The 25,265-nt window shown below is 41.2% G+C and overlaps 2 protein-coding genes across 2 annotated transcripts in view; both read right to left on the bottom strand.

Moving 5' to 3' along the window:
* PIWIL2 (piwi like RNA-mediated gene silencing 2) overlaps positions 1–9,908 on the bottom strand; it is a 102,602-nt gene extending 92,694 nt beyond the window's left edge. Inside the window, exon 1 of the mRNA XM_007476475.3 lies at positions 2,360–9,908. Coding sequence (XP_007476537.3) covers positions 2,360–2,965 — 606 coding nt within the window. The 5' untranslated portion in view covers positions 2,966–9,908. The remainder of the gene's footprint in view (positions 1–2,359) is intronic.
* Positions 9,909–13,516: 3,608 nt separating this feature from the next.
* Positions 13,517–24,668, bottom strand: POLR3D (RNA polymerase III subunit D). The gene is made up of 8 exons (XM_001381946.5): positions 24,093–24,668; positions 19,918–19,961; positions 19,269–19,420; positions 18,951–19,075; positions 18,547–18,715; positions 17,374–17,636; positions 16,884–17,036; positions 13,517–16,737 (listed from the first exon to the last, which is right to left on the bottom strand). Exons 1-8 carry the CDS (start codon positions 24,255–24,257, stop codon positions 16,615–16,617), a joined length of 1,194 nt encoding a protein of 397 aa, XP_001381983.1. The 5' UTR covers positions 24,258–24,668; the 3' UTR covers positions 13,517–16,614.
* Positions 24,669–25,265: the final 597 nt, after the last annotated feature.

Raw genomic sequence — 25,265 nt, 5'->3', positions numbered from 1 at the left:
ATTTGACTCCTGACATTCCTACCTTTCCTTCCATACAAATCAAATGGTTGGTGAAAATACTGGTGAGCTACAGAGAATTTTAAAATCCTGTAACAGAAACCCACACTAAATTATTCTCCCTGACACTTTGTAATAGCTGGAGTCATAAACACCTACAGGAAATGCTATTTGTTGTTCAGGCCGACTTTTTATTACCCAATTTTTTAGGAGGGTTTTCTTAGCAAAGAATGCCATTTTCTTCTCCAGTTCATTTTACAAATAAGGACACTGAAGCAAACAAGGTTAAGTGACTGGCCCAGAATCACACAGCTAGGAAGTGTGAGACCACATTTGAACCTAGGACTTGCCATCTCCCAGCTTGGCTCTCAATCTTCTGAGCTACCTTAGCTCTGCCCCTTTTCTCAGCAACTTAAGACTCTTTAGAGTTGCCAAGAACACTGAGAAGTTAAGCGGCTTGATCAGGATTTGAGAACCAGCATGAATCAGAGGTATATTTGTGACTCATGTTTTCCTGAAGTTTTCCAGGACCAGCTCTCTATTCAATACATCACACTGCCTTATCAAATAATATGAAAAATTATAATAATCAACTAATAAGCAAAATTCAAACTGAAATAATTTTGGTTCCAAATGTTATATCCAGCAAAAAGGCGAATTGATAAAAGACAGAAACAGTCAATGTTAGAGGCACTATAGGAAAAAGCATATTAATACAATTTGGTGAAGCTGTGAATTGGCCCAGTCACTCAGGAAAGCAATTTGCAATTACACTAAAAATATGACTAAAATGCCAATTCCTAAGAATCCTACTTACAGACATATAGCCCAAGGATGTTAAAGGCAGAAATGTCCCAGACACCAACATTTCATAACAGTACTTTGTTTAGTGGCTAAGATATGGAAACAAAGTAAACATCCTCCAGTCTGGGAATGGCTGAAAAAACTCTGGTGTGTGGCTGCAACAAAATTTTACTGTGCTTTAAGAATTTATGACTAGGAAGAATTCAGAGTAACTGGAGGATTTATAGGAACTAATGCATACTGTAGCAGCGGACAGAAAGAAATTTATACTCCAATAACAATAATATAAATAGAAAGCCAAGGAAAACAAATCTAAACATTAATTATAATGACCAAGCCAGAACGTGGCAGGTAGCAAAAATATTGAGACTATATTAAATTGAAAGTGCACCTCCCTCTTTTCTTTGGGGGGTGTGGGTGTGGCAATTGGTGTGGAATACTGCACAGTGTGAGGCTTGGTTGTGAATTGCTTAATTTCGATGTTTTTTTCCTTTCTTTTTCATTCCTTGTTACAAGAGATGGCTCAATGGGCTGGGGAGAGAGGAGATGATAGCAAAAACGAAAGATAGCAATAAAAATTTTTTTTTTTTTAATAAAGAGGGAAGTTACCCAAGCAAACATTACTTACATCCCAGTTTTGACTTGGGCCCAACCTTGCAAGAAACTCCTTCGGATCCCTCAAAACCCCAATTGTGTTGAAAGGCCTTGAGGTGGTATATATTTAAGTCTGCAGACCTGGGTTTGAACCCTTATTCCCCTTAGGTTACTTGTAAATCTGAGCAAATCAACCAAAACTCTAAAGTCTCGACCTAAATTTCCTGATCAAGAGCAAGATGAACTGGATATTTCTTGTAGTTCAAACACTCCTGAATCAGGTCTCTACCCCAGGATTTTTTTTCTTTCTTTATTCTACAGGACACTATTTCTGCTGGGTCCCTGAGTAAATCTCTTTCCCCTCCTCAAACCCTCAGTTTCCTCATCTGTAAAATGAGTTTCGTTGGGAAAATCTCGAAAGCTACCCCTCCAACTCTCAAACTCTGGTCCTCACCTCCATCAACTAGTCAACCGCTCCTGACCCCGGGCCTCAGGTCACGCCCCTCCCAAGGGCCAGCGCCTCTCCCTTCCCCCCAAACCCATTTTGTTTGTTTGTTTTTTTCCTTCTCCCCCCCACCCACCTTCTTCCCCTCACAGCCTTCCAATCCTTCGGTTGTCCTCAGAAGGGGCTTTCACCCACAAGAAGCCCCTTCCTGGAACTCTTTGGTTCCCTTAGGTAAAGGGGGAAGGGTGGGGTATTAGAGGAGCCACGCGGAACGGAGAGGGAGATGAGGTCACACGGCTCTGAGGAACAGGGGCGGGTGGGGGTCCTCTACAGGCGGTGGGGGGTGGGGATGAATAGCCACGTGCTGATGGAGGGGCTCAGGCCCCTCCCCCCATGCCCATCCACCTCCCACTCCCCTGTCCCAGGCCCGGGTGCCACCATCACCTCCTACATCTCCTTGGGCCTCGACAACACAAGTCACATTCCCAGGACTCTCAGCTAGGCTGAGGAATGGCTGACCTTTACGGTTGAGAGCTTCGTGCTTCGAGCTCCCCACCGGCTCTCACTTCTGGTACCGAAGAAGCTGCGTCTCCTCCCACCTCCGGTCCCTCCTTCTACTCTTCCTGCGCTAACGTTTGCAACCAGGACGCTAAACCCATTCATTGGTTTTGACTTACGCCACTCATTTCTCCTGGGCCTCTCATTGGCCCCTCTTTTGGGGAGGAGGAGTGGGAAGGCTACCTTTTTTTCCCACCTATCCCAGAGAGCTACCTGGGTTAGACCAAAAGGGTGTGAAGGCGGGCAAAGTTTGATTCTAAAGTCAAAACAGACCACGCCGAAACAACACATGCATGATAGTTTTTGAGAATTTAATAAAGTCATTTGTTGGGGATGTGAGCAAAAGTCAACCCAATGCAGTTTAAGCCTGAGTGACGTTTGTAAAACTTGGTTGGCCCCTTTGGGGGTGGGGCGATAGCAGGGAAATAGCCCAGAAGGGGGAGGAACGTTTTGGGGTGTTAAGAACCTAGGGATAAGAAGGTTGGGAGCACCCCTGCCGCTGAATGGTAAGAAGTAGTGCTGCTCTTCTTGCTCAGCAAATAGAGCCCAGGACACAAGGCAACTCATAAACCCAATTTTACTGCAAGATTAAAGGCTCTTAATCTAGTTCCGAGTTTGTCACCTTCCCCCTTCCCTTTCCCTCTCCCTTAGAAGCCTACCTCTGCTGTATTCCTGGTTGAGCCCTGTGGAGTTAGGAGACCTGGGTTGGAAGTACCTGCCACAAAGACTGCTACAAGGATCAAATGAAGTTATCCAAAATGGTTCTCCATTGCCTCAGGGCAAACTTATTCTGCCATTCAAAGTTCTCTACATTCAGAGTTCAGCCTACCTCTTCCAGTTCCTCCATGGGTATTCCCTTTTATAAATGTGCTCCAGAAAAATTTCATTATGATTCTGCTCTCTAGCTTTCATGCCTTTTCTCACACTGCTCTCCTCTGAGAACACTCCTCCACTGTGGATCTATTTATTCTTTCCTTCCATACAAGCCTAACTCTAAAGCCAACCTTTCCCAAATCCAAGTTCTTCCCATCCCTCCCTAACTCCCAGTACTACCCCAACTGGAAAAACATTTTTTTTCATGTTTCTCATATTTTGTTAGAATCATAAACCATACATAGCTCAACCCATACCTGAAAAGATATCATTTTTCTTACAACTTTCGCCATAATTAGTCATCCAGCCTTTGCCTAAAGACCTCTACGGAGGGATGGGCAAATAGGTGGCTCAGTGGATAGGGACTGAAGTCTAGGGTCAGGAGGTCCTGGGTTCAAATGTGACCTCAGAAACTTCTCAGCAGTGTGACCTGTGCAGGTCATTTAACCCCAATTGCCTATCCTTTTACTGCTCTTCTGCCTCCAAACCGATACTTAGTATCAATTCTAAGAGGGAACATAAGAGTTGAAAAAAAAAGATCTCTACTCAGGGGAAAGCCTTGGTATAGCCCATTTCACTCTAAGGTATTCCTCATTGTTAGGAAATTTCCCATTAGAACTTAACTCTGCCTTTCTGCAACTTCTCCCTTGTTTGTTCCTACTTTAAGAATCAAACAAAATGAAATGAGGTGCCCTGGAAAGACCACTGAAGTTGAACCTAGATTCAAATCCTGGCTCTTTGCTTCCCACTTATATGACCCTGGGCAAGTCACAAACTCTCTAGACATTCACATGATAGCTCTTCAACTACTTAAAGACAATGTCATCCATGAGTCTTCCCTGTCTGACTAAAAATGATCATTTCCTTACTCAAGCCTCCTAAGCCATCCAGTTAAATCCTCCTCCTTCAAACCTTAGTTTCCTCATTTACAAAATGGGGGCGTTTATTTTTTTCCTTTATAGGACTGTGTTTAAGGAAAATGCAGGATAAAAACATCATATAAAATGAGTTACTATTATGATTATTATCATTCACATGAATAAGGAAGGAGCCATGTAAAGACATGGAGGCAGAAAAACATAGGATACACATATAGAACATATATTCCATTTTGGCTGATGTTTGGAACTGGCTGTGATGGATGTGGTAGGCTTGGAGAGGAAGGCCAGTTGGGATACTACCCAAGTCCTATACTAGGATGGTGGCAGTGAGATTAATTAGTAAAAAGATTATAGAGATAGAAATACTGACAAACCATAATGGAGACACTCTGCTATTTGAATGGTGAACCTGAGAATCAGAGCATGCAATGACAGCATTAAAACCCAGGTCTTCTGACTCTCAAGTCCATCCCTCTTTTCACTGTTATAGTCGCTCATTTGTAAAATTTGTTAGGAATGCTTCAATTTAACATTGACCATCCACTGCATAACCAACCTTTTAGAATATAAACAAATGACCCTTTTCAAAATATTCCAGTGCTGAATTAGAAGAGATATGATTAAGAACATTTTGTGAACCCATTGGTTTTGGGGGGAAGGAAAAAAGGTTAATTCTGCAAACTACACTCTTTAATAAATATAAGCATAAGCAAATACAAGACATAATATGAAGCATTTGTTTATTTAAAAAAAAAAAGAGCTGAAAAATATTATGTCCAGTGTCATAATGTTTTCCTAATCAAATATTTACAACACCATATATGGCTAGAATCCTAATGAGTTTCCTTGCTCTTCTACTCACACTCCTGGGCTACCTCCCACTGAATCTAGAATTAAGTGTTCCTCTTGATTCTGGCTTCACAAAGGGTTTTTTGAGGAATCAGAAGATATTACATAAGGGATCAAGTTTTAAGAATGCAACAGTAGCAATGCACAAATTTCCTGCTGTAAGAAACACATAAGACACATTTTCAGAAAAGGGTGGGTTATGTATCAGGGTATTTTGTCACACAACTATAACTAGAGATTTTGGAATCTCAGGGCAAGCAAAGCTAGAAATAGGGCCTAGGCATGGGAAAACCCTGCCACTGGTGCCCTATAGGCCCACTGTCAATCAACCAGGCTTCACCTTCATCACACCATGGTGCAAGTGGCTTTAATGGTGAGCCACTTGCAATTAGGACATGGAGTAAAGAGGCAAGTCTATTTGTCAGGTAGTTAAGCCTTAATGGGAGGAGGCAGAAGAGTAGGTGGAGGAATAAAGCCTTACTAGGCATGTACTTTCTCCTCTATCCTAAGATGTGGTAAGAACTGGTGGCAAATGCAGCAGGAGGCTTCTGGAGAGAGGTTGGGTTAGGGGTGGTGAGCCAGGGCCTGCCTGATAGAGGGGGAATCTTGAACTTTAAATGCAGGGGGCTGGAATGTGGTACTAAAAGAGGACCATGATGCACCCAAAAGTCTATTGAAGCTCTACATTTCAACACCTTGGTTAATTGGAACAATTGAATTGTAGTCTACCTTCCCCAACTATAGCTCTAATTCCAGTATCTACACCTTTGAATCTCCACTGCAGCAAAGAATGGACAGTCAAGAATGACGATTTTGAACTGGCTGACTGCTGCTTTGAAAAGATGGAAAATAAGCAATCAGAAGAGTAGAGTAGGGAGGTAGGATACAGGGCAAAAGGGGTAAAAAATGAAAGTTGCAGGGGAAAAGTGAATGGTCAGGGGAGGAAATGAAAATTGAAAGAGAAAATGCTTAAAAGGGCACTGGGTATGAGTAGGCGAGGGTTTAAAAAAAATAAAGGAACCTAGTTGGCAAAGTTTGCAAATAATAATTCAGTAAATATCTGATTATTTTTGTCCCTTTAAGGACATTTCATAGGGGAAATTAAGTGGATAATTAATAGCACCTAATTTCTAGCATTGTTGTGAGGATCAAATAGCACAGGGATATATAGATATAGATATAGCAAATGCTATAAAAACTATTATTATGATCATCATAGTTGGCCATAGAACAGATTTATTTCCCTCATTGATAAAATGGGAAAATTGAAGGTAGATAAGAAGTGACTACTCCAAATCATAGCACAAATTAGGGCGAATAAACAAATCCCCAAACTACTAAACCCAAGTTGAGTGTTTCTGTCCAAAGGTCCTACTATTTCTTAGGCAAACCATTAATAAGAAGTATCTCTGGGGACCTCAGATGCTATCTAATCCAATTCCACTGTGTTAGAGGGAGCAATTAGGTGGTGCAGAGGCTAAAGCAATAATCCTGAGACAAGAAGACCTGAGTCAAAATCTGTCACTTATTTGCTCCATGACCCTGGACGAGTCACTTATTGTCTGCCTGGCTCTGTTTCTTCAACTATAAAATAGGGATCATAATAGCACCCATCTCCCAGGCTATTGTGAGGGAAATGAAATAATAATCATATAGTGCTTAGCAGAATTTAACTATCAAGATGACAGATTAGAAGCAGCAACTCACTTGAAGCCTCTCAACATTCCCCTTGAAACTTCTTCCAATCAAATTATGGAGCAGTAGAGCCCACAGAAGGTGAGGAGGAGACATTTTTCTGGCCTAAGACAACTTAGGTGGTCCAAAGGGGAAATGTGTGTTATTGGGGTGGATGCCAGCCCAGAGCGGAGCATGGCAGCAGCAGCAGCAGCTTCAGGAACTCTCAGCCAAGAAACTGTAAGGGGGTCAGAGCACTGGTCATGAAGATCACAGGTGAATCTTTGCCATCACTGGGTGCAGCTGATGCTGATTAGAAACCCTATTGCCCACACCACTTCTGGGTTGAAGTTTCAAGGTAGAAAAGAACACTTGTGGTCAGTCACAAAAGAGCACTTGGAACTGGTTTCAGTTCCAAGCAAGAAAGGAGCCTTGTGTCTGTAGATGCAGAAAAGCAGGAGTCCTGGTCAGGGTTCTAAAAGAATAGTAGCTGTGGCTATAGGGGACCAGCGGCCCTTTGGGTAGACCAGAGAGCAGACCAGGACAGTAGTGACCACACCTCTTTCTGGATCACACCACCTTGGAAGCACTGAAAACTGCAGCCCCAAGAACTAGCTCTGAAAATAGCAGTGCAGAAAAAGCCAGAAAGGAAATAACAAACATGAAATAATGAAAATATTGAATATTATTCTGCCTTAAAATAAATAGCTGGTATTGATTGTAAGACAGAAGATAAGGATTTTAAAAGAAAAGAACTTTTGTAGTAAAGTTTTCAAATAATAGAAGCTTAGCAAAAATCTGCTAATTATTTTCATCCCTCACATTTCATGGGGGAGGCTAAGTGGCACAGTAGATAGATTGCCAGGCCTAGAGTCAGGAAGAACAGAGTTCAAATTTGAACTCAGATATTGCTGGATGACCCTGAACAAGTGTTTTAACCTCTGTTTGCCTCAAGTTGCTTATCAGTTAAAATGAGGACAATTTAACAGCATTTACTTCCCAGGGTTGTTTTGAGAATCAAATGAGATAATAATTACAAACACTTAGTACAAGGCTTGGCACATAATAAGTACCACAAAATGTTAGCTAAATAAAAATAATGAAATAAAATATATACATATGAAATAAACATATATTGCTTCATTTTACTTCAGTCTATAGATATAAAAATATGAAATGAAAATAGTGAAAACAGTGTTCCCTCATCCTCAAATGAATATAGCTCTATTTTATTTTTATTTTTTGAAAAAAATCCTTATCTTCCATCTTAGAATCAATACTACATATTGGTTTCAAGGCAGAAGACAAATAAGGGCTAGGCAATTAGGATTAAGTGATTTACCCAAGCTCATATAACTAGAAAGTGTCTGAGGCCATACATGAACCCAGGACCTCTCTATCTCCAGGCCTGACTCTCTATCCACAGGTGCCATGAGGCACCTACATGCCCTCTATAGCCCATCTTTAACATAAAGTTCAAAGTTAAGAAATAGGCTGGAAAAAAATGAGAAAAAACAAACAAACAACTTTACCATGAAAAAAAGCTAGACAACATGAAAACTGCTACAACTAAAACCTCAAAGAAAACTGTTCATTATACCCACACTCAAGGAGAATTCTTAAAAGAGTTGAAGAAAGAGATACAGAAAAGTCAATAGCTTGGTGGAGGCACAAAAAAAGACACCTTAAAAAACATAGGCCAAATAGAAAGGAAGTATAGAAATCCACTGAAGAAGAGAACTCCTTACAAGTAGAATTGGCCAAATGAGAAGAAATACAAAATGTCACTGAAGAAAATAATTCCTTAAAAAATTAGAATTGGGCAAATGGAAGCTATGACTCCATAAGGCACCAAGGAACAATAAAGCAAAGTCAAATGAATAAAAGATAAGACAAAAATTTGATATATTTCATTGGAAAAACAATTGACCTAGAAAATATATCAAAGAGAGATAATTCAAGAATTACTGAAAGCCTCAATCACAGAGCTGAGACATCATAATTCAAGAAATTATCAAGGAAAACATGATATCCCAGAACCAGAGTGCAAAATAGAAACTAAAAGAATCCACTGATCATTTCCTGAAAGATATGGAAATGAAAATTCCCAGAAACATTATAGCCAAATTCCAGAGCTCCCAAGTTGAGAAAATATTTCAACCAACAAAAAAACAATTGAAATATTATGGAACCAAAATCAGGATCACTCAAGAATTTCCAATTAAAAGAAGTTTACACATAGGTGCAAACTGATTATGTTAGAATGATCTCCAAAACACTTAAGGGGTGAAAAAGAGGGATACAGTGGAAGAAGTGGAAAGGGAGAGGTAGATGGGGAAATTTTTCTCATATAAAAAAGGCATACAAGAAAGAGCTTTTAGAGTGAGGGAAAAATGGAAGGCAGTCATGGCAAATAATGCTTGAACCTTACTCTCATTGGAATGAGCTCAAAGAGGGAATACTAGATAGATAGACAGACAGCCAGACAGCCAGATAGATAGATAGATAGATAGATAGAGATTGTGTAAAGGAACTTATTAAGGGGACTTTGATGAGGATAGAATCTAAACTTTGGTGCCCCCTAGGGTCAGCAGGAAAGTCAGCAATTAAGGTAGAGGGACAACAAGACAGAAGGCAGGCTGAATATCTCCTGGGCAGATCAAAGGAGGAAGGGCGACAGTTGGCTCACAAAGCATGATGTGTGAGTCAGTGGGCAGAGAGAAAGTTAGATAACCTGAGGCCCAACCGGATTTGGGGCTCTCAACTTCCATCTTGGTACCTACCAGTTGGAGGTTCCAAATTGCTGCTGCGGAACAGCAAGCTAAATAGAGACACTGAGATCAGGGTGATCTTACTTTAAGAGAAATCTACCTCTATTTCTCTGTTTCATCTTTCTCCCCTCTCTTTTCCATCAATAAACCATAATAAACGATTAAAATCTACAGCCAGACTCTCCATTTTCATCTTAGACACACACACACACAGAGCTGTGTATAGAAATCTATCTTACCCAATAGGGTAATGGAAGGGAAGAGGATAAGAGAATGGGTTGGGAAATGATAAAAAGGGAGGGTTAGTTAAGGGAGGCAGTAGTTAGAAGCAAAATAGGTTTTTGAGTAAGGAGAGGATAGAGAAAGAGAAAGAAGAATAAACAGAAGGAAATGGGAAGAAGGGAAATATACAGTAGTCACAAATGTAGATGTGATTGGATGAGCTCACCCACAGTACCAACGAGGATATAAAAATGTATTAGACACAAGAATCTAAAAATATGCTATTTACAAGAGATACACATGAAACATACAGAGATAAAATAAAAGGTTAGAGTAGAATAAAATATACTTCAACTGAACTAAAAATGGCAGGAGTAGTAATCATGATCTCAGACCAAGCTAAAACAAAAACAGATCTAAAATTAAAAGGATAATCAGGGAAACTACATTTTGCCAAAAATGTACCTTGGACAATGAATATCAAAAACTTTTACAATAATTTTCTCTGACAAAGACCTCATTTCTCAACTATATACAGAATTGTGTCAAAATTTTAAAAACAAAAGCCATTCTCTAATTGATAAATGTCCAAAAGATATGAATCAGCAGTGTTCAGAAGAAATCAAAGCCATCTATAATTATATGAAAAAAAATGCTCTAAATCACTATTGATTAGAGAATACAAATTAAAACAACTAAGGTACCACCTCATACCTATCAGAAATGACAAATGCTGAAGCAGATGAGGGAAAATAGATACATTAATGAACTGTTAGTGGAACAGTGAACTGATTCAACCATTCTGGAGACCAATTTGGAACTATGTCAAAAAGATTATAAAACTATATACTCTTTGACCCAGTAATACCACTACTAGCTCTATATTCCAAAAAAATCAAAGAAAAAGGAAAAGGACATATATATATATACAAAAATATTTATATCAGTTCTTTTGGCAGTGGTAAAGAATTGGAAATTGGGGGGACAATCATCAACTGGGAAATGGCTAAAGAAATTGTGACACAAGACTGTAATGGATTAGTATTGTGCTGTAAGAAGCTAGGTGGCTCAATGGATAGAGTGCCAGGACTAGAAATGGAAGGTTCTGGTTTCAAATGTGACCTCAGAAACTACTAAGCTATATGACCCTGGGCAAGTCACTAACCCCAATTGTTCAGCTCTTACTACTCTTATGCCTTGGATCCAATACTAAGCATCCATTCTAAGACAGAAGGTAAGGGACTAAAAAATTAAAAAGAAATAATGAAGGGGGTGGTTTCAGAAAAACAGATCTTGATCTCTATGAACTAATGTGAATGAAGCAAGAATCAAATCAGACTCATGATAAAAAAAATCTCTAGAAAGAGAACTGATTAAACTCAGTGCAAATTGAAGTATAATTCTTTTATATTTGTAACATGGCTAATATGAAAATGTTTGTAGGATTTCATATGTATAACTGATATAATATTGTTTGCCTTCTCAGTGGGTGCAGGAAGGCATGAGAGGGAGAGAATTTGGAACTGGAAATTTTAAAAGTGAAATATATCAAAAAATAAATAAAATTTTAAAGTATCTTTAGGCATTGGGGAGTGGCATCAAAAGTTGTTGGCACATTATAGATCTGGTGCACACTTTAAGTCAACATCATTGCTCTTGCTTTGAAGCAAGAAAAGCTAGGAACTCTCAAGTAACAAGGAAGAGAAAGTTTAAAACTAATGACTCTTCATCCATCATGGGTCTGTCATAAGTTCTCTTCTCTTTTACTTTATGCATCTGGTGAAGCTAATGACTCCTTCAAAGTATGGTTTTAAATAACTGAAAGAAATGCCAACTTTCAGTTAGAAATTATTGAAACTAAAGATGTAATTTTTTTCTCCTCATTCAAGTTCACAGATACCTAATAAAGAACGTCTGAAGGCTATCCTATTTCACTTGATCTCATCAGATTCCAGTGGGTTCAATGATCATCTATGTAGATGATTCCCAGATTACACAGAAAAAACTATATATCTTCAGTCCTTGTCTTTGCTGAGCTAGTCGGCTGATGCTTTGAAATGAAATTGTCCTATAAGCACCTCAAAACTGAAAATATCTAAGACAAAACTTTATCAACTCCCCAGTCCAAAAAAACGGGCAGGGGAAGGCCTCCTCCTTTCAGAACTTCTGAATTACTGTTGAGAGTACTACCCTCCTCCAGGTCACCCAGGATCACAGTTTTGGTATCATTCTTGAATCCTCACTCTCCCTAGCCCCAAAGATCCAATCTGTTGCCAAACCCTGTCATTTCCACCAGGACAGGCCCTAATCACCTCAATCTGGATTTGCAATAGCCTTTTTCAAAAAAACACCTATCTGATCTCCTGCCTCCATTCTTCTCACTCCAATCTAGTCTCCACTATAATAGCCCTTTCTCTGCTCAATTAACTCTAATGGATACCTAATTACTTCCAGGACTAAACAAAAAAGTCAACTTGTTTGGCATTTAAAGCTCCTTATATAATGACTTCTATTTTCAGCCTTAGTATACTTTACTTGCCTCCAGGCATTTTGTGACCCTTCTACAGAGACCCCTTTGCAGTTCCTCACCTCCCATTTTGGTCTTTGCCTGGCACTGCTTAGTACTTAGAACACTCTAGCCCCTGTCCGGTGCCTTTTGGGTTTCCTGGCTTCCTTCAAGACTCTGGAAAAAGTCCATTTTCCACAAGCAGCCTTCCCTGGTTCTCTTAGCTGCTAAATGTCTTCCCCTCTGCAATTACCTTCCATTTACTTTTATACATTTTGTGTGTTCCTAGTTATTCACATCCCTGCCATTAGAATAGGCTCTCCTCAAGGAGAGATATTTTCTTGGTATATCCAGTGCCTAGCACATGCTTTACTAAATTTAAATTTCAAATCACACGAAACTGCAGCCCTCACCATCCTTAGAGGAGACAGAACCAGAACCTTACAAAGATTTGATTTGTTCAGTTGGCCCCAAGAAATGAAGCAAGTAGGGTCAACTGGTGGAAATTAATAGGCTTGAAATTAGGAAAAATTAGTGCAATCCAGTGGGTTGTCTGAGGATATGGTAGATGCCTTCTCACTGGTCAATAGGAGGCTGGATATTCAGTTGAAAGATTATAGTTCATAAATGGTCTGGACTAGATAGCCTCTGAGGATCCTTTCAATTTGCAAATGGGTCATGATCAGTGATTTCTATTTTATGGATGAGAAAAACAAGACTCAAGTTCTGACTTGCTCATACTAAAGTGGCAGAACTAGGGCTCAAATTTGGCCCTCTGGAAGTCAAGAATGAAAGAATGTTGCTTTTTTTTTTTCCATTACATTATGCCATTTCCTACAGCAGTGGTGTCAAATTTAATTACAAAGGGGACCTCTAATCCATATAAGGATCTCTGTGGGACACATTAACTTAGTTTTAAAAGATATTGTTTCATTGTAGTTTCATTTTGCTTATTTCTCAATTACTTTTTAGATAAGAATTTAAAAAAATGAAACCCTTAAAAAATAAATTTCCTACCTTCTCTCTTGGAATCAACACTGTATAGAGGTTCTAAGGCAGAAGAGCTGTAAGGGTTAGGCAATGGAAGGGTCTGAGGCAACATTTGAACCCAGGACCTCTCAATTTTATTATGGTTCTAGTGCACTTCTGGCCTACAGTCTGGGACCCAGCCCTCCCTTTTAGTACCTTTCCCCATTTGCTTTATGTACTTCATTTCTTTTCTTTTCAATTCAACATGATAGGGAATGAGTGAAACAATTCATTTATAGCCCCATTCATTCTTGCCCCAAAGAGCTCTTTTCCTGGTGATGCTCCTCACAAAAGAGCCAAGTAACTCCTTTCCTTAGAGTCTATGTTTCTTTTTAATCTGTATTTGCTTAATTAAATTAAATAACAATCCTCTCATATCATTCATCTGGTATGATGGTGGCTCCTCATAGTTTCAAAGGCAAGATTGTAGAAAGCATGTAGCAATCTTTTTAGTTTTCAAATAAAAATCTTGATAGTGTCCATTCATTTCACAAATGTCCTTCCCTTTGTATTCGAGTTATGTTTTCACAAACTATGTATATACACACAGCTGCAGGTAAGTTTATACAGACTTTTGTTCCATTCATTGCAAAGAAACCAGGGAGTAGAAAATTTGTTCCATATACTCGGACTGGAAGACAATGTTTTCCATGCTCTTTGTACATGCCTTGATGACATCTAATTTGTGGATCAAAAAGAAGGGGAGAAGTGAAAAGGGCACGGATACAGCAAGACTGATTGATGGTGGCTCAAACCCTAAGACACACTGAGGGGAGATATGCTAAGCCATTTGACACAGGGTACCCCATCTTTCCACTCAGGAGTTTCAAAAGGTCAGGCCAAAGATGGCAAGTCCTGGAGGGTGCGTAAGGATTTGAAATTAGCCCACAGGCCAAGAATGTCCTTATTTTTTATCAAAAAGAAACCAACAGGCTTATAATAGGAATCTGCTGGCACAAAAGTTATTAGCAATTCTCAGTGTAGCTAATAATTTATGGAGATAGCACTTAATGAATATGATCCCGTTTTGTCCTTGTAACAACTCTAAGAGGTAGGTGCTATTATTTTCCCTATTTTATGGAGGAAACTGGCATTTGAAAGAGGTCTAGTGACTTGCCCAATATTAATATTGCCTGAACAATAAGCCTCTGAAGCTGGATTTAAACTCAGGTCTTTGTGACTCCAGATCCAGTACTTCAGCCACTATACTGCCAGTTGCTTCAAAAAAGTAGGAGCAATAATTGTGACCCAGGAAAGCCTGGCTCATCAGCAATTCTTGTCTACTTAGAATCTGTGGAACTTGTGGAAATCCTGCCTATTCTGACAATGAACTTCCAGGGAAGCCTTTTCTCTCTAGTTATTCAATTATTCCAGATCTTTTTTACTTCATTGCATAGGGAATATCCAGGGATGAAATTTCCTCTACCGATATTAGGTAAGTAACTGTTCTACAATTTAAGCCTGAGAGTTGCCTCAGGCCCTGAGAGGTTGTGATTTACCTAAGGTCATAAAGCCAAAAGTATCAGAAGCAGGACCTAATCCCAGGACCTCCTGCTTCCAAAGGCCAACTCTCTAGCCACTATCCCAAACTGTCTTTCCTAAGATAAAGGAAGCGACAGAACAGCTTTTCCAAAACAAAGCTGAGCTTCATGAATTTACTGGTGATGTGGGCAGATGGACAGAGCAGTAGCCAAATGGACTCTTTAACCTTTGTAGCTACTCAGTGATTAGATTTGTAGATGACAGGTCCAGGAAAAACTCATCCATGATTGATATAGTAGTGAAACAGAATGAAGGAAAGGGAGCTGAAATCAGTTTCCTTACTAGGGTTGCTTAGAAGCAGGTAGAGTGATCTTTATGAAATCACAGCCTACTGGGATCTCATTCCCATTTAATACAGAAAGAGCTTCTGGGGGCTTAAGTTTCTCAGGACCAATAAAACTGTCTTCTCTCAAGAAGTTATTCACTAAGCTCTAACATCACTACTTCTGGGGAGAGGATCATTAGTAACAACCTACAGGTACAATGCCAGACCCTGCTTTGCATCTTGGATATAATATTACGCATGCCTCTGGACACCTTATGACTAGAGAATAGATTTTTAGACTACATTTTTCTCTCTATCAATTCAGACTGTAACACAGCACCCTTCTTGAAGTAGGTAGAGGGTTGGGAAGAAACTCAAGAAGACTATTCTAGAATCTTGTATCTTCTACGTCCTACACATTGAGGCATGTGATAACATTGCTGCCTGCCATCACTGCTTGTAGCTAATGTTGGAGGAAACTCAGTACAGCTGAAAAAGGAATATGGATTCTACTAAGAAGGAAGAGTTGAGCTTTTCCTCAAGGGGTTACCCTTGAAGGGACCAGATGCCTAGTGATTTAGGACAGCTTGTACTCTGAAGGCAATAATAGACAGGGGTCTCTGAACATAAGGGCCAGACAAGGAAAGCCAGGCTGTGACTGCAATCCAAGCAAAGTAGGCATGTTTTATGGTGGTGGGAGAGAGGAACATAGGAGGACCTCTTCATCTCAAAGCTTTTGAGATAGCATATTACATCATGTAGTGTCTCCATCCATAAAGCCCACCATATAGCTCAGCCTTTGACTGAGGGTGGTAACACCACCCCACAGCCACTACTATTATCCCTCTCTGAAGGGAACCTGGCTACTCTTGCAGAGGAAAAGTACTACAGTAGTTAGGCTTGGAATGGATCCCCCAATCACTTAAAGGTACATGGAGATGAACCAATAGTGTGTTGACAGAAGCTTCTCCATTCATGCCTTCTAACAGAGCCTATGCTCTAGCAAAATGCTGGCTTAAAGAGTCTGTGGAGAAAAGAATAAGAGGGCTCAGGGTATCCTGCAATTTGTGTTTCAGGATCTTTAAAAATGGTAGATTTTCCTGTGCTTTCTGCTTGAGTGGAGTAAAGCTGGAGTCCTTTCCTTTGAGACTCAGCTGACAAAGGACTAAGAGGAAGGAGTTGGAAGTTGAGGCACAAAAAACAACTGTACCTCCCACCAGGATATTCAAGAAAGAGGAAAAAAAAAAGTCTTATTTTCCATGGCTCCGTTTAGGTCTTCACTGCCTTTTAGCACATATGGGTACAGTCAATACAAAAAAGGATGCGACATAAATATACAGTATAAATAGGGTGGGCACAAGCCCTTAAATACAGCAGCAGGCATGTGCATATTTCCATTCTCTCCAAAGGCTATCAAGCCATTCATCACCACTTGGGAAGAAGAAGCCTTTGAGCCTTTATGATCTCTGGAACAGCCAGCCATGATGTTTATTGGAGGCAGGAATTGCAGGCCTGGGTGGTCTTCTGGGTCTCAAAGGAGTTCAGGAATGAAAATCCTAGGGCAAAGAGCAAATGGTGCCCTGTTCACCCTTAGTTGGCTGACTCTACCGCTGTTTGTGATCCAATAGGGATTCAAAATCAGGGGAACACACGAGCTTGTGTTTTACATGGCCCAAAACTGTCAAATCGCCTGTTCTGCTGTCTCCAATACTCACAGACACCAGCTCCTAGAAGTGAAGGAAGAATAATCCCATTGCCACTCAGTCAACTTTTCCTGAACCCCAGTGACCTCTAGTTCTCTTCCTCAGCACCTGGCTCTAAGATCCTCCCAAAAAATGTCACCCCATAGACCCTTAGGGACTTCAAATATTACCTGCAAAAAGGAGCAGGAAGTACCCACTGTTACATCAAGCGTCACTTTGCCCAGAAGTAGTTGCACCTTTCCTGATTTTCGGATAAGCAGTTTTCCCACCTGACCCTCTGTCAGGTCACTCAAGGTACATAGGTTCTCTGCCAGTTTAGCTTCCTATAGATTAGATGGAAAAGAAATCATTCTTAATTGTGCCACAGAAATGAGCAACCCTCTTCCATATGAACTACCCCCCAAAAACAGTAGCATTAGGCAAAGAATCAAAGGGACTGGCCTCTTGGCTTTTCAAAAAGCCCTCTTGTAGGATCACCTGTGGTAAAATCTCCCAAATGAATAAGGAGTAGAAAGTGAGCATTCCTGGCAAGTCAAGCTGATAACAAAAATGCTATACACTCAGGCTTCCTTGACCTGTGACCCTCAGACCCCTCTTCCCTGAGCAGGTCCCCAGATCATTGTTCTTTCTATTCCCCACTTACACTCTCCATGATCATACCCGGTCTTTCTCTGGCTTCACAAGCACCATCTGCCCATCCTCTCCTTGAACCTCTGTCTTGATGGGTTTGATGTCCTGGGTGGGAGGCTGACCAGGGAGTGTGTCAGGCAACTGTAAAAACAACAGCTCTTCTTCCTTGGCAAAGCTTAGTTCCCTGAGTAAGTCTGCCACAGACACATCTTGAGGAAGTCCAGGCGCCACTCGGCCAGGCTTGGGGGGAGCAGCTGCCCTGGTCTCATCCTCATCTTGTGGTTCTTCTTTCACTGTTGTAGAGAAAAAAAAGGAATGGATCTCCATTGGGAAGCTTTTCTAGAGGGCTGTGTTTTTGTGTAAAGAGAGTGTGAGGGTACATGTGTGTAGAAGTTTGGAAATATGCACTTATCAAAAAAAGTCAAAACTCACTTAGCACTTATTCATTTATGAAAAATTTCTTACAGCAATAAAGTCTTGTAAACATGGAAAATGGGAGATCCATAAAGGGATCTGACCAAAAGAACATTTAGAAAAGACATTGCAGACAGTCTCAAGAGGCCTCTCTGACATAAATTTTTATTTTTTTAAAACCCTTACCTTCCATCTTAGAGTCAATACTCTGTATTGGCTCCAAGGCAGAAGAGTGGTAAGGGATAGGCAATGGGGGTCAAGTGACTTGCCCAGGGTCACACAGCTGGGACGTGTCTGAGGCCAGATTTGAACCTAGGACTTCCCATCTCTAGGCCTGGCTCTCAATCCACTGAGCCACCCAGCTGCCCCCTCTGACATAATTTTTAAAGTTAGGAAACATTCCCTAATTCCAAGGTAAGGTTATGAAATGAATGTATCACAACATGTATTATACAATGCGCCAGCCTAGAGACATGGGGAGTATGCATACATTAGTTCTTTGTGGGCTTTTAAAGCAAGGTGCCCCTTGAATTGAGGGCAGCATTCAGAGTATGCATTTTGTTCCTGAGCATCCTCCCATTCTGCAGGTAGGCATGTGAGTGGGTCAGGAACCAGATGGCTATAGAAAGCTGAGCTGCTGTGCTGAATATGGTCCAGTGTAGGGCAGCAGCCAAGTCACCTCCTGTAATGGCAAAGTCCTACTTCTCTGCTAATATCCTTTGAAGGGATTATTTGGAGAGATTCCCCATAGAGGCAGAGGTGAGACGAGAAAGAAGGGAACGAGGATACCTTTCAGGGCTGGTATATCCACCTCCATGCTTTCTTCTTTGGTTCTTCCTATCCAGGGCTTGACATCAGGTTCTTCACTCTCTTCTTTAAAAAGCCACCCCGAGTGCGCCAGAGGAAGCTGCACAGGCTTGTTTCGAGTATCATTCTTGAGCCCTGGATCATCTATGAACTGACAGAAGGAAGAATCAGAAGGCTCTTGTAACTTGTCAAGAATGAGACGTGTGACATTCAGTGGTACCCAACCTTGTTTTTTTTACAACCAAAGGGGCAGAGGACAAAAATTCCCAAAACTGGCTGTCTAGCCTGTTGAAGACACAAGAATTCTACCTCAATCATGCTTGCCCAGAGGTCCTCCCCAAGTACTACAAAGATGTCCTCTTCTCCCTGGGATCCCTGATACCTACATCATCCTTCTCCAGCATGCGAAGAATTTGTTTGGTTTCCTCATCTGTTTCCCTTTTCTCCTTTTTGATGTTGATAATATGAGATGGGCCAAAGTCTGACACGTCCACTGTCTTATCCCAGTTGCCTGCAGGAAATCATTCAGCTCATTTGAGATATGGAAGAGTCCATGATGAGAACACAATTAGGGAACATTAATATCAACCCCTTATTTTTCTTTGACAGGTGTGCCAATTCCAGCATCCCTAGATCTCCACTCAAAGATTTAATTCAAATCCACTAGCTATTTCTTACACTTCAATCCTTTGATGTCCGTATACCTTTTTTCTTCATCATTTCAGCTGGTCCTTGCTCAAAGATGGAGTGAGACTGGATCACTTCTGGCCGACCCCTTCCCCGACCATGCCCATCTCGTTGTCGATCTCGATCCCTCTCTCGTTTCTCTTTCTTGACCAATATTTCTTCCTTTGGCCTGTAAAAAAGAAAGTTTCACTTTGCCCAAGAGCAGCTCTACCTTATTTTCCCACCTCCAAAGCTCAGCTCAAATAAATAGCCCTTTTCTAATCTGGGGCCCATCTCCTTAGGTTTTTGGTTCAGTAGTTATGTGTGGAGCCTTGTATTTCAATTCTAAGGGTAAAGTGAGTCAGAACCCAAAAGTGGAGTACATCTCCTTCTGTTCTTTTTTACATACAGACCCACACAGATGATTCCCATCACTTTCAACTTATTAACTAGTAACCATTAAAATACAGAATTTAAGATGGTTACCTAGCACAAGATTTTTCAGAAATGTACTTTTGTAACTACAGGGATGACAAAATGAAAAGGATTTCAAAGGAAAGTCTTTGGTTTTTCTTTGCCTAAACAGACCAGAGTTTGAGCTTCAGATCACCTAAATAGCTTCTTTGAGTCCCAAGATCTTAGAATAGTTAAATGAGGGAAAGCCTCACAAGAGGCCTAACCACTTACTCTTCCTTGATCTTCCGGCTAATGATGTTAGGAGTGAAGGTTTTCTGGAAGTAAAATAATACAAGTCATAAAGTATAGAACATCATACCAACCATTTATTAACTTTTTTTTCACCTATGCAATATTATGAACTAAAGAGAGATTCAAATTTTATAGAGATGGTAATAGGCCTAGGAAGAACAAGTGTCTTGCCCCTACTCATGTAGTAAGGTTGAACCCCAATATGAATGAGGTTTCCAGCTCAGTCTCATTTTGCCTGTATTTGTAGTTTTACCCGCAGTTTTCCTTTTCCCTCCAAATCTGCAACTTTATATCTTTAGAAAAAAAAATTTATTTTTGATACAGCACAAATGTGACACTGACAGATTCATCCTGACAGTGTTCCCCACTGGTGTGGGGTCCAGCAAGGCACCTGCATCCCTCTCTCTGGACTAGATTACTTACCACAGTTTACACACACATTAACAGGTTTGGGGGCAGGTGTGTGTTTTCCCAGAGTCGGGGCTGGCCAAGGATGTGACCATACTGCTACTCTATTCATTTTCTACTAATTATAACCTGGATTATGGGAGGTATTCACTCTTGTTCACCAGGTTAGCTGCTGAGCCCCCAATGATGTACTTTCCATTTAAATAAGTCAGTCACTAATGATACCGTCAGTTCTTAATCTTGAAACATTTACTAATAGGAGGCAATGCAATAATAATAATAATAATAATAATAATAATAATAATAATAATAATAATAATAATAACATTTACTCCATAGAAGTCAAAAGAAGGAATAGAAAAATATAAGAATCCACTATTAAACTCGAGACCTATTCTTCCATTCATATATTGTTGGGGGGGGAGGGGGCCTGGAGGGAAGAATAGGCACACTTAGATAAACCTAGCAATGAAGCAAATGAGCAAGGAAACTCATGCACAGAGCAACTCAAGATTCTGGACTGCAAACTTGAATATTAATGATCTCTTTTAAGTAGGAGTCTATATTATACATTACCTGCTTTTCTCTAAGCCTCTCTAGTCTCCTGATGAAGGAAAACTACTTCTCTGCTTTAGGGCTACTGAAGCAAGTTATATCTTTTATAAAAGTTACAGCATTACACCCTCTGAAGTGTGGAATCTGCCAACCTAATCAGGTCAGCTTTGTTCTTTATGGGTTACCAGTGGGCTTACCCTTCACAAGCAAAAGAGTACAATAGGGGAATATCAATGTCAGGAGGTTTTCTCCAATCAGCTCTCAGAAAAGCAACATCTTTTAAAGTGGCACAGATACAACAACCCACATGGTTCTCTCCCAAGCCAGGTGCTTCTACAGTGGTCTGGTAGAGTGACTTGAGGAAAATGGTTGGCAGAGGTGGCTCCTTTTTAGCTCTGGTGTTAAAAATAAGCTGAAGCCTAATTAAGATATTTTCACTCCAATCCCATCTCCAACCCATCATTCATATTCTGCCTGTCACCTTCCTAATAAACTGTTCTGATCTCATTGCTCTTCCACTTAAAAACCTTTGCCTCCCAAATAAAGTCTAAACATCTATTAGTAGCCCTCCATAATCTGGTTCTAGCCTATCTTCCCTTGAAATATTGCCTACATTTATTCTACTCTCCAGACAAACAATAATACTTCTGACAGCACAGTGTAGTGGGAAGAAGTACACTAGACCTGAAGTTTGGAGAGAGCTGGGGTTGAAATCTAACACTCCAATACAGTGTTACTGAGGGAAGAGGAAGTCATCCTTCTCTAGCCTCAGTTATAAGGCAGCTACAAGGAGCAATGAGAACAATTATATTTGCAAATGGTTATGAAGATTTAATGAGACAATGCATATAAAATGATTTAAGCTTACCAATCTTAAAGCTTTAAATAAATGCAATCATTATTTACTGCCCTACCTTCTCCTTTCTTACCTCTTCCCTCCACTATCTTCATGTGTTTAAATCCCTTCCTTTCCTTTAAGTTCTAATTTAGATGTTCTTTCCTTCATGAAGTCCTTCTTAATCCCCAATATGAACTCTCAAATTCCTCATAAGTCTGTCTAGTCCTTTCCTTTGCCTTTATCATATTATACCATTCTATCCTATTTATGTATGTCTTATTCTTCAGGACTGAATCTGTGTCTTAGTTTAATAACAGCATTTACATAGTAATATAGCCCTTTTAAGGTTTACAAAACATTGACACCCCATTTCCCACCTGGCTGCACTCTTTTTAGACTCACTGACTTCTTCCCCATGACCCTATCATGGGTCCATGGGCAAAAGGGACTATTTTGCACAAGTCTGTACTGGAAGTTCTTCTAGTCCCAAAGGGCCTGCAAGGGCTTGTTTTCTCCTGGTATAACCTTTGGTGGCTATGGAAAACAACCCAAGAAACTTGGGTCAGAGTTTCTAAAGCAGAGAAGCTGTGGGAGGGGGAAAAAAAACAAAACCTTGGAGCAGGACAGCTAGGTGGTGGAGTGCTGGGCCTAAGTCAGCAAGACTCATTTTCCTAAGTTCAAATCTGGCCTCAGACATATATAAGTTGTGGGATGCTGGGCAAGTCACTTGATCTCATTTACCTCACTTTCTAGGGGGCAGCTAGGTACTCAGTAGTAGACAGCCAGGCTTTGAGATGGGAGCTCCTGGGTTTAAATCTGGTCTGACACTTCCTACCTGTGTGATCCCGAGCAAGTCACCTAACCCCCATTGCCTAGCCCTTACTGCTCTTCTGCCTTGGAATCAATACACCATATTAATGGAAGATAAGAGTTTTAAAAAAAAAGACCAATTTGGACCATCTTGTCTGGTGACTTAGGCCAAGTCCCTTCAAAAAAAGAGAGCATAATACCTGCATTACTAACCTAAAAAATGATGCTGATGACAGCATTTTTGTAAGTCACTCAGGGCATACTAGTAGACCATGGACATTATTCTCATCACCAAAAGGTTGGCAACCAGATGAATTTTTTAAAAGCCTAAGCAACACATGAAGATGGCCCAACTAGGTAGAGAAAGAGCTTTGATCTGAATCAGTGAAATCTCAGGTCCTTTAAGTATTAAAGTATTGCTGTTATTATTACTGCTTATTATGTGTCCTGGTCTTTTCCCTTTCCTTCACAGCCAAGCAGTTGCCAAATCTTTACAGTTTAATCACTACATCACTTTCATCCATCCCCTTCTCTCCACTCAGAGAACTACTATCCTAGTTCTTACCTGGACTGCAGCAATTGCCTTTTAATGAGTTTCTCCTCTCTCCAAGCTAACAAACACACAGCTAACAAACACACAGCTACCAAATCATTATTCCTAAAGCTGAGGTCTGACTATGTTATTTCTCCCACTCAAAAATTAGCTGGTGGGGCAACTACCTGGCTGGAGCACCAGGCCTGTAGATGGGAGGTCCTGGGTTCAAATGTGATTTCAGACACTTCTTAGCTGTGTGACCCTGGGCAAGTCACTAAAACCCAACCCCCACTGCCCATCCCTGGACACTTCAGTTTTGAAACCAATACACAAGTACTGATAAATGGATTTTTTAAAAACAAAGGGGGATCATAACATTTATCTCCCAGTATTGTTGAGGATCAAATGAGATATTTGTAAAGTGTTTAGTTAGCACAGTGCCTGGCACATAGTAGGTGCTATATGTGTTTGTCTTTTTTTTTTTTAACCAAAGTGTAATGTGATTTAGGAGCAGGGCTCAGTTTTCGATGGGAGACACTGGAGATATCAGAGGTTCCTGGAGCAGAGAATTCACCTCATATAATAAGCACTTCCTACGTGCAGGGCAGAGTAAAGCTATGTGGGGAAAAGCCAAACAATTCCAAACTCTTATAATTTCAGTACAGGAGATTGAGGATATAATCCTGAGACGTAAAATATAAAAAGACAAATGTGATGTGAGCCGGCCAAGAACACTAATTCTGGGAGGATCAGAGGCTTCCCACAGCACGAAGCCTCGGGGTTCAGCCAAACTAAATCACCAAAGCGACACAGACAGGAAGAGTACGGAGGAGAAGTCGACAATACAAAGGCGCGGAGGCGGGAGATGAAGTCTAGGGCACCAAAAACCATGATGTGGGCAGTGAGAACGGACTACAGGGCGAGGGGGGTTGCAAAGTGTACAATAAGTCAGTACAGGAAGGCTGGAGAGAGCCTGGGCAGGCAGCCTTCTGTCACTATCCTTCTTACCTTCTTGACCCCCCCGAGGGTGAGGTCCCTGGAACGTATAGAAGGGAGGCGTCCTGGGGTAAGGGGGGCCGCGGGCCGTCGGCCGATCAGACCCCGGGCCCCGGGCAGCGAAGGACGGCCCGCCCCGGCGGGGCCCGCTTCCCCGGTCGAGCTGCCTTCAGACATCCTGAAAATGCCCGAAGCCTAGAACCACGTGGCTGCCTAACCTCCGCCAGGTAGGCACGGAGCCCACGGCGATTCGTTCACGCCAAACCCGCAGCTTCAGCCGCGGCCACCATGGCCGCAACTGCGCCGGAGAGGGGGGCGAAACTCGGCGTGTAACTAACTCCTGGGGGCCGCCACCTTGATGAAGGGCGGAAACCAGTCTGGCCGGCCTCTTTCGTCTCGGTTCCCTGCGAGTCAACGGCGCTCAGTAGTGAAGGGCAGAAGTTGATGGAGCCCAATGGGCGACGCCATTTTGGTAAAGGGCAGAATTGGAAAATGCCAGTAGCCTGTTTCTTTCCTTTCTACCGACGCCGTGACTTCGTCTCAGGAGGATGCTTGAGTGTAGCCATTTTTTTGGAGGGCGGAAGTGCGACTGCGCAGGGGGAAGGGCTCTCTGATGGACCGGGTGTGCATTTAGATGCGCATGCGTCAAATCGTCTTCTAGCGCCGAGGCACTCTGCTATTTCCTTTCCGGCGTGGAGGTCTACGTCTTAGGCTACTGTTGGGCTCTTTATTTCAATAGACCAGAGCGAAGTAATTTCTGTCTCCAAGCACCTTACACTATCATTCATTCATTCATGCATTCGGTCAGTCCGCAAGCATTTATTGAGCAACAACTGTGTGCCAGGTACTGCGCTGAAAGGCAGAAGACTGTCCCTGCTCTCAATGGACTGAGAGTTTGTTGGAGGAGGCAACATAGAAACTACTAAAAACAAGACATAGGAACAAGTGGAGATGATCAACGGAGGAAAAGCCCTAGAATTATAAGCATGTACAACATAGACACAAAATGGAATCATTGTGAGAAGAAGGGCACTAACAGCTTAGTCCAGATTTAAACAAACATCAGGAAAGGCTTAAAAGGAGGAGCTAGTGCTAGAGCTGAGTTGTAAGAGGCAGCTAGATGACACATGGATAGAGTGCTGGAGGCAAGACGACCCGAGTTCAAATTCAGCCTCAGACTCTAGT

This window comes from Monodelphis domestica, chromosome 1, assembly GCF_027887165.1.
Source record: "Monodelphis domestica isolate mMonDom1 chromosome 1, mMonDom1.pri, whole genome shotgun sequence".
NCBI classification, from domain to species: Eukaryota; Metazoa; Chordata; class Mammalia; order Didelphimorphia; family Didelphidae; genus Monodelphis; species Monodelphis domestica.
Note: the sequence above shows the minus strand (reverse complement) of the source record. Positions and strands in the feature narration are given on the sequence as shown.

Excerpts from the sequence above, each read along its gene's own strand:
- POLR3D (XM_001381946.5), bottom strand. The coding sequence starts at position 24,257 with ATGTCTGAAGGCAGCTCGACCGGGGAAGCGGGCCCCGCCGGGGCGGGC. Across the intron at positions 18,716-18,950 it reads GCATGCTGGAGAAGGATGAT|TTCATAGATGATCCAGGGCT; the intron begins GTAGGTATCAGG and ends TCCTTCTGTCAG. Across the intron at positions 16,738-16,883 it reads CTTCCTGCTCCTTTTTGCAG|GAGCTGGTGTCTGTGAGTAT; the intron begins GTAATATTTGAA and ends CTTCACTTCTAG.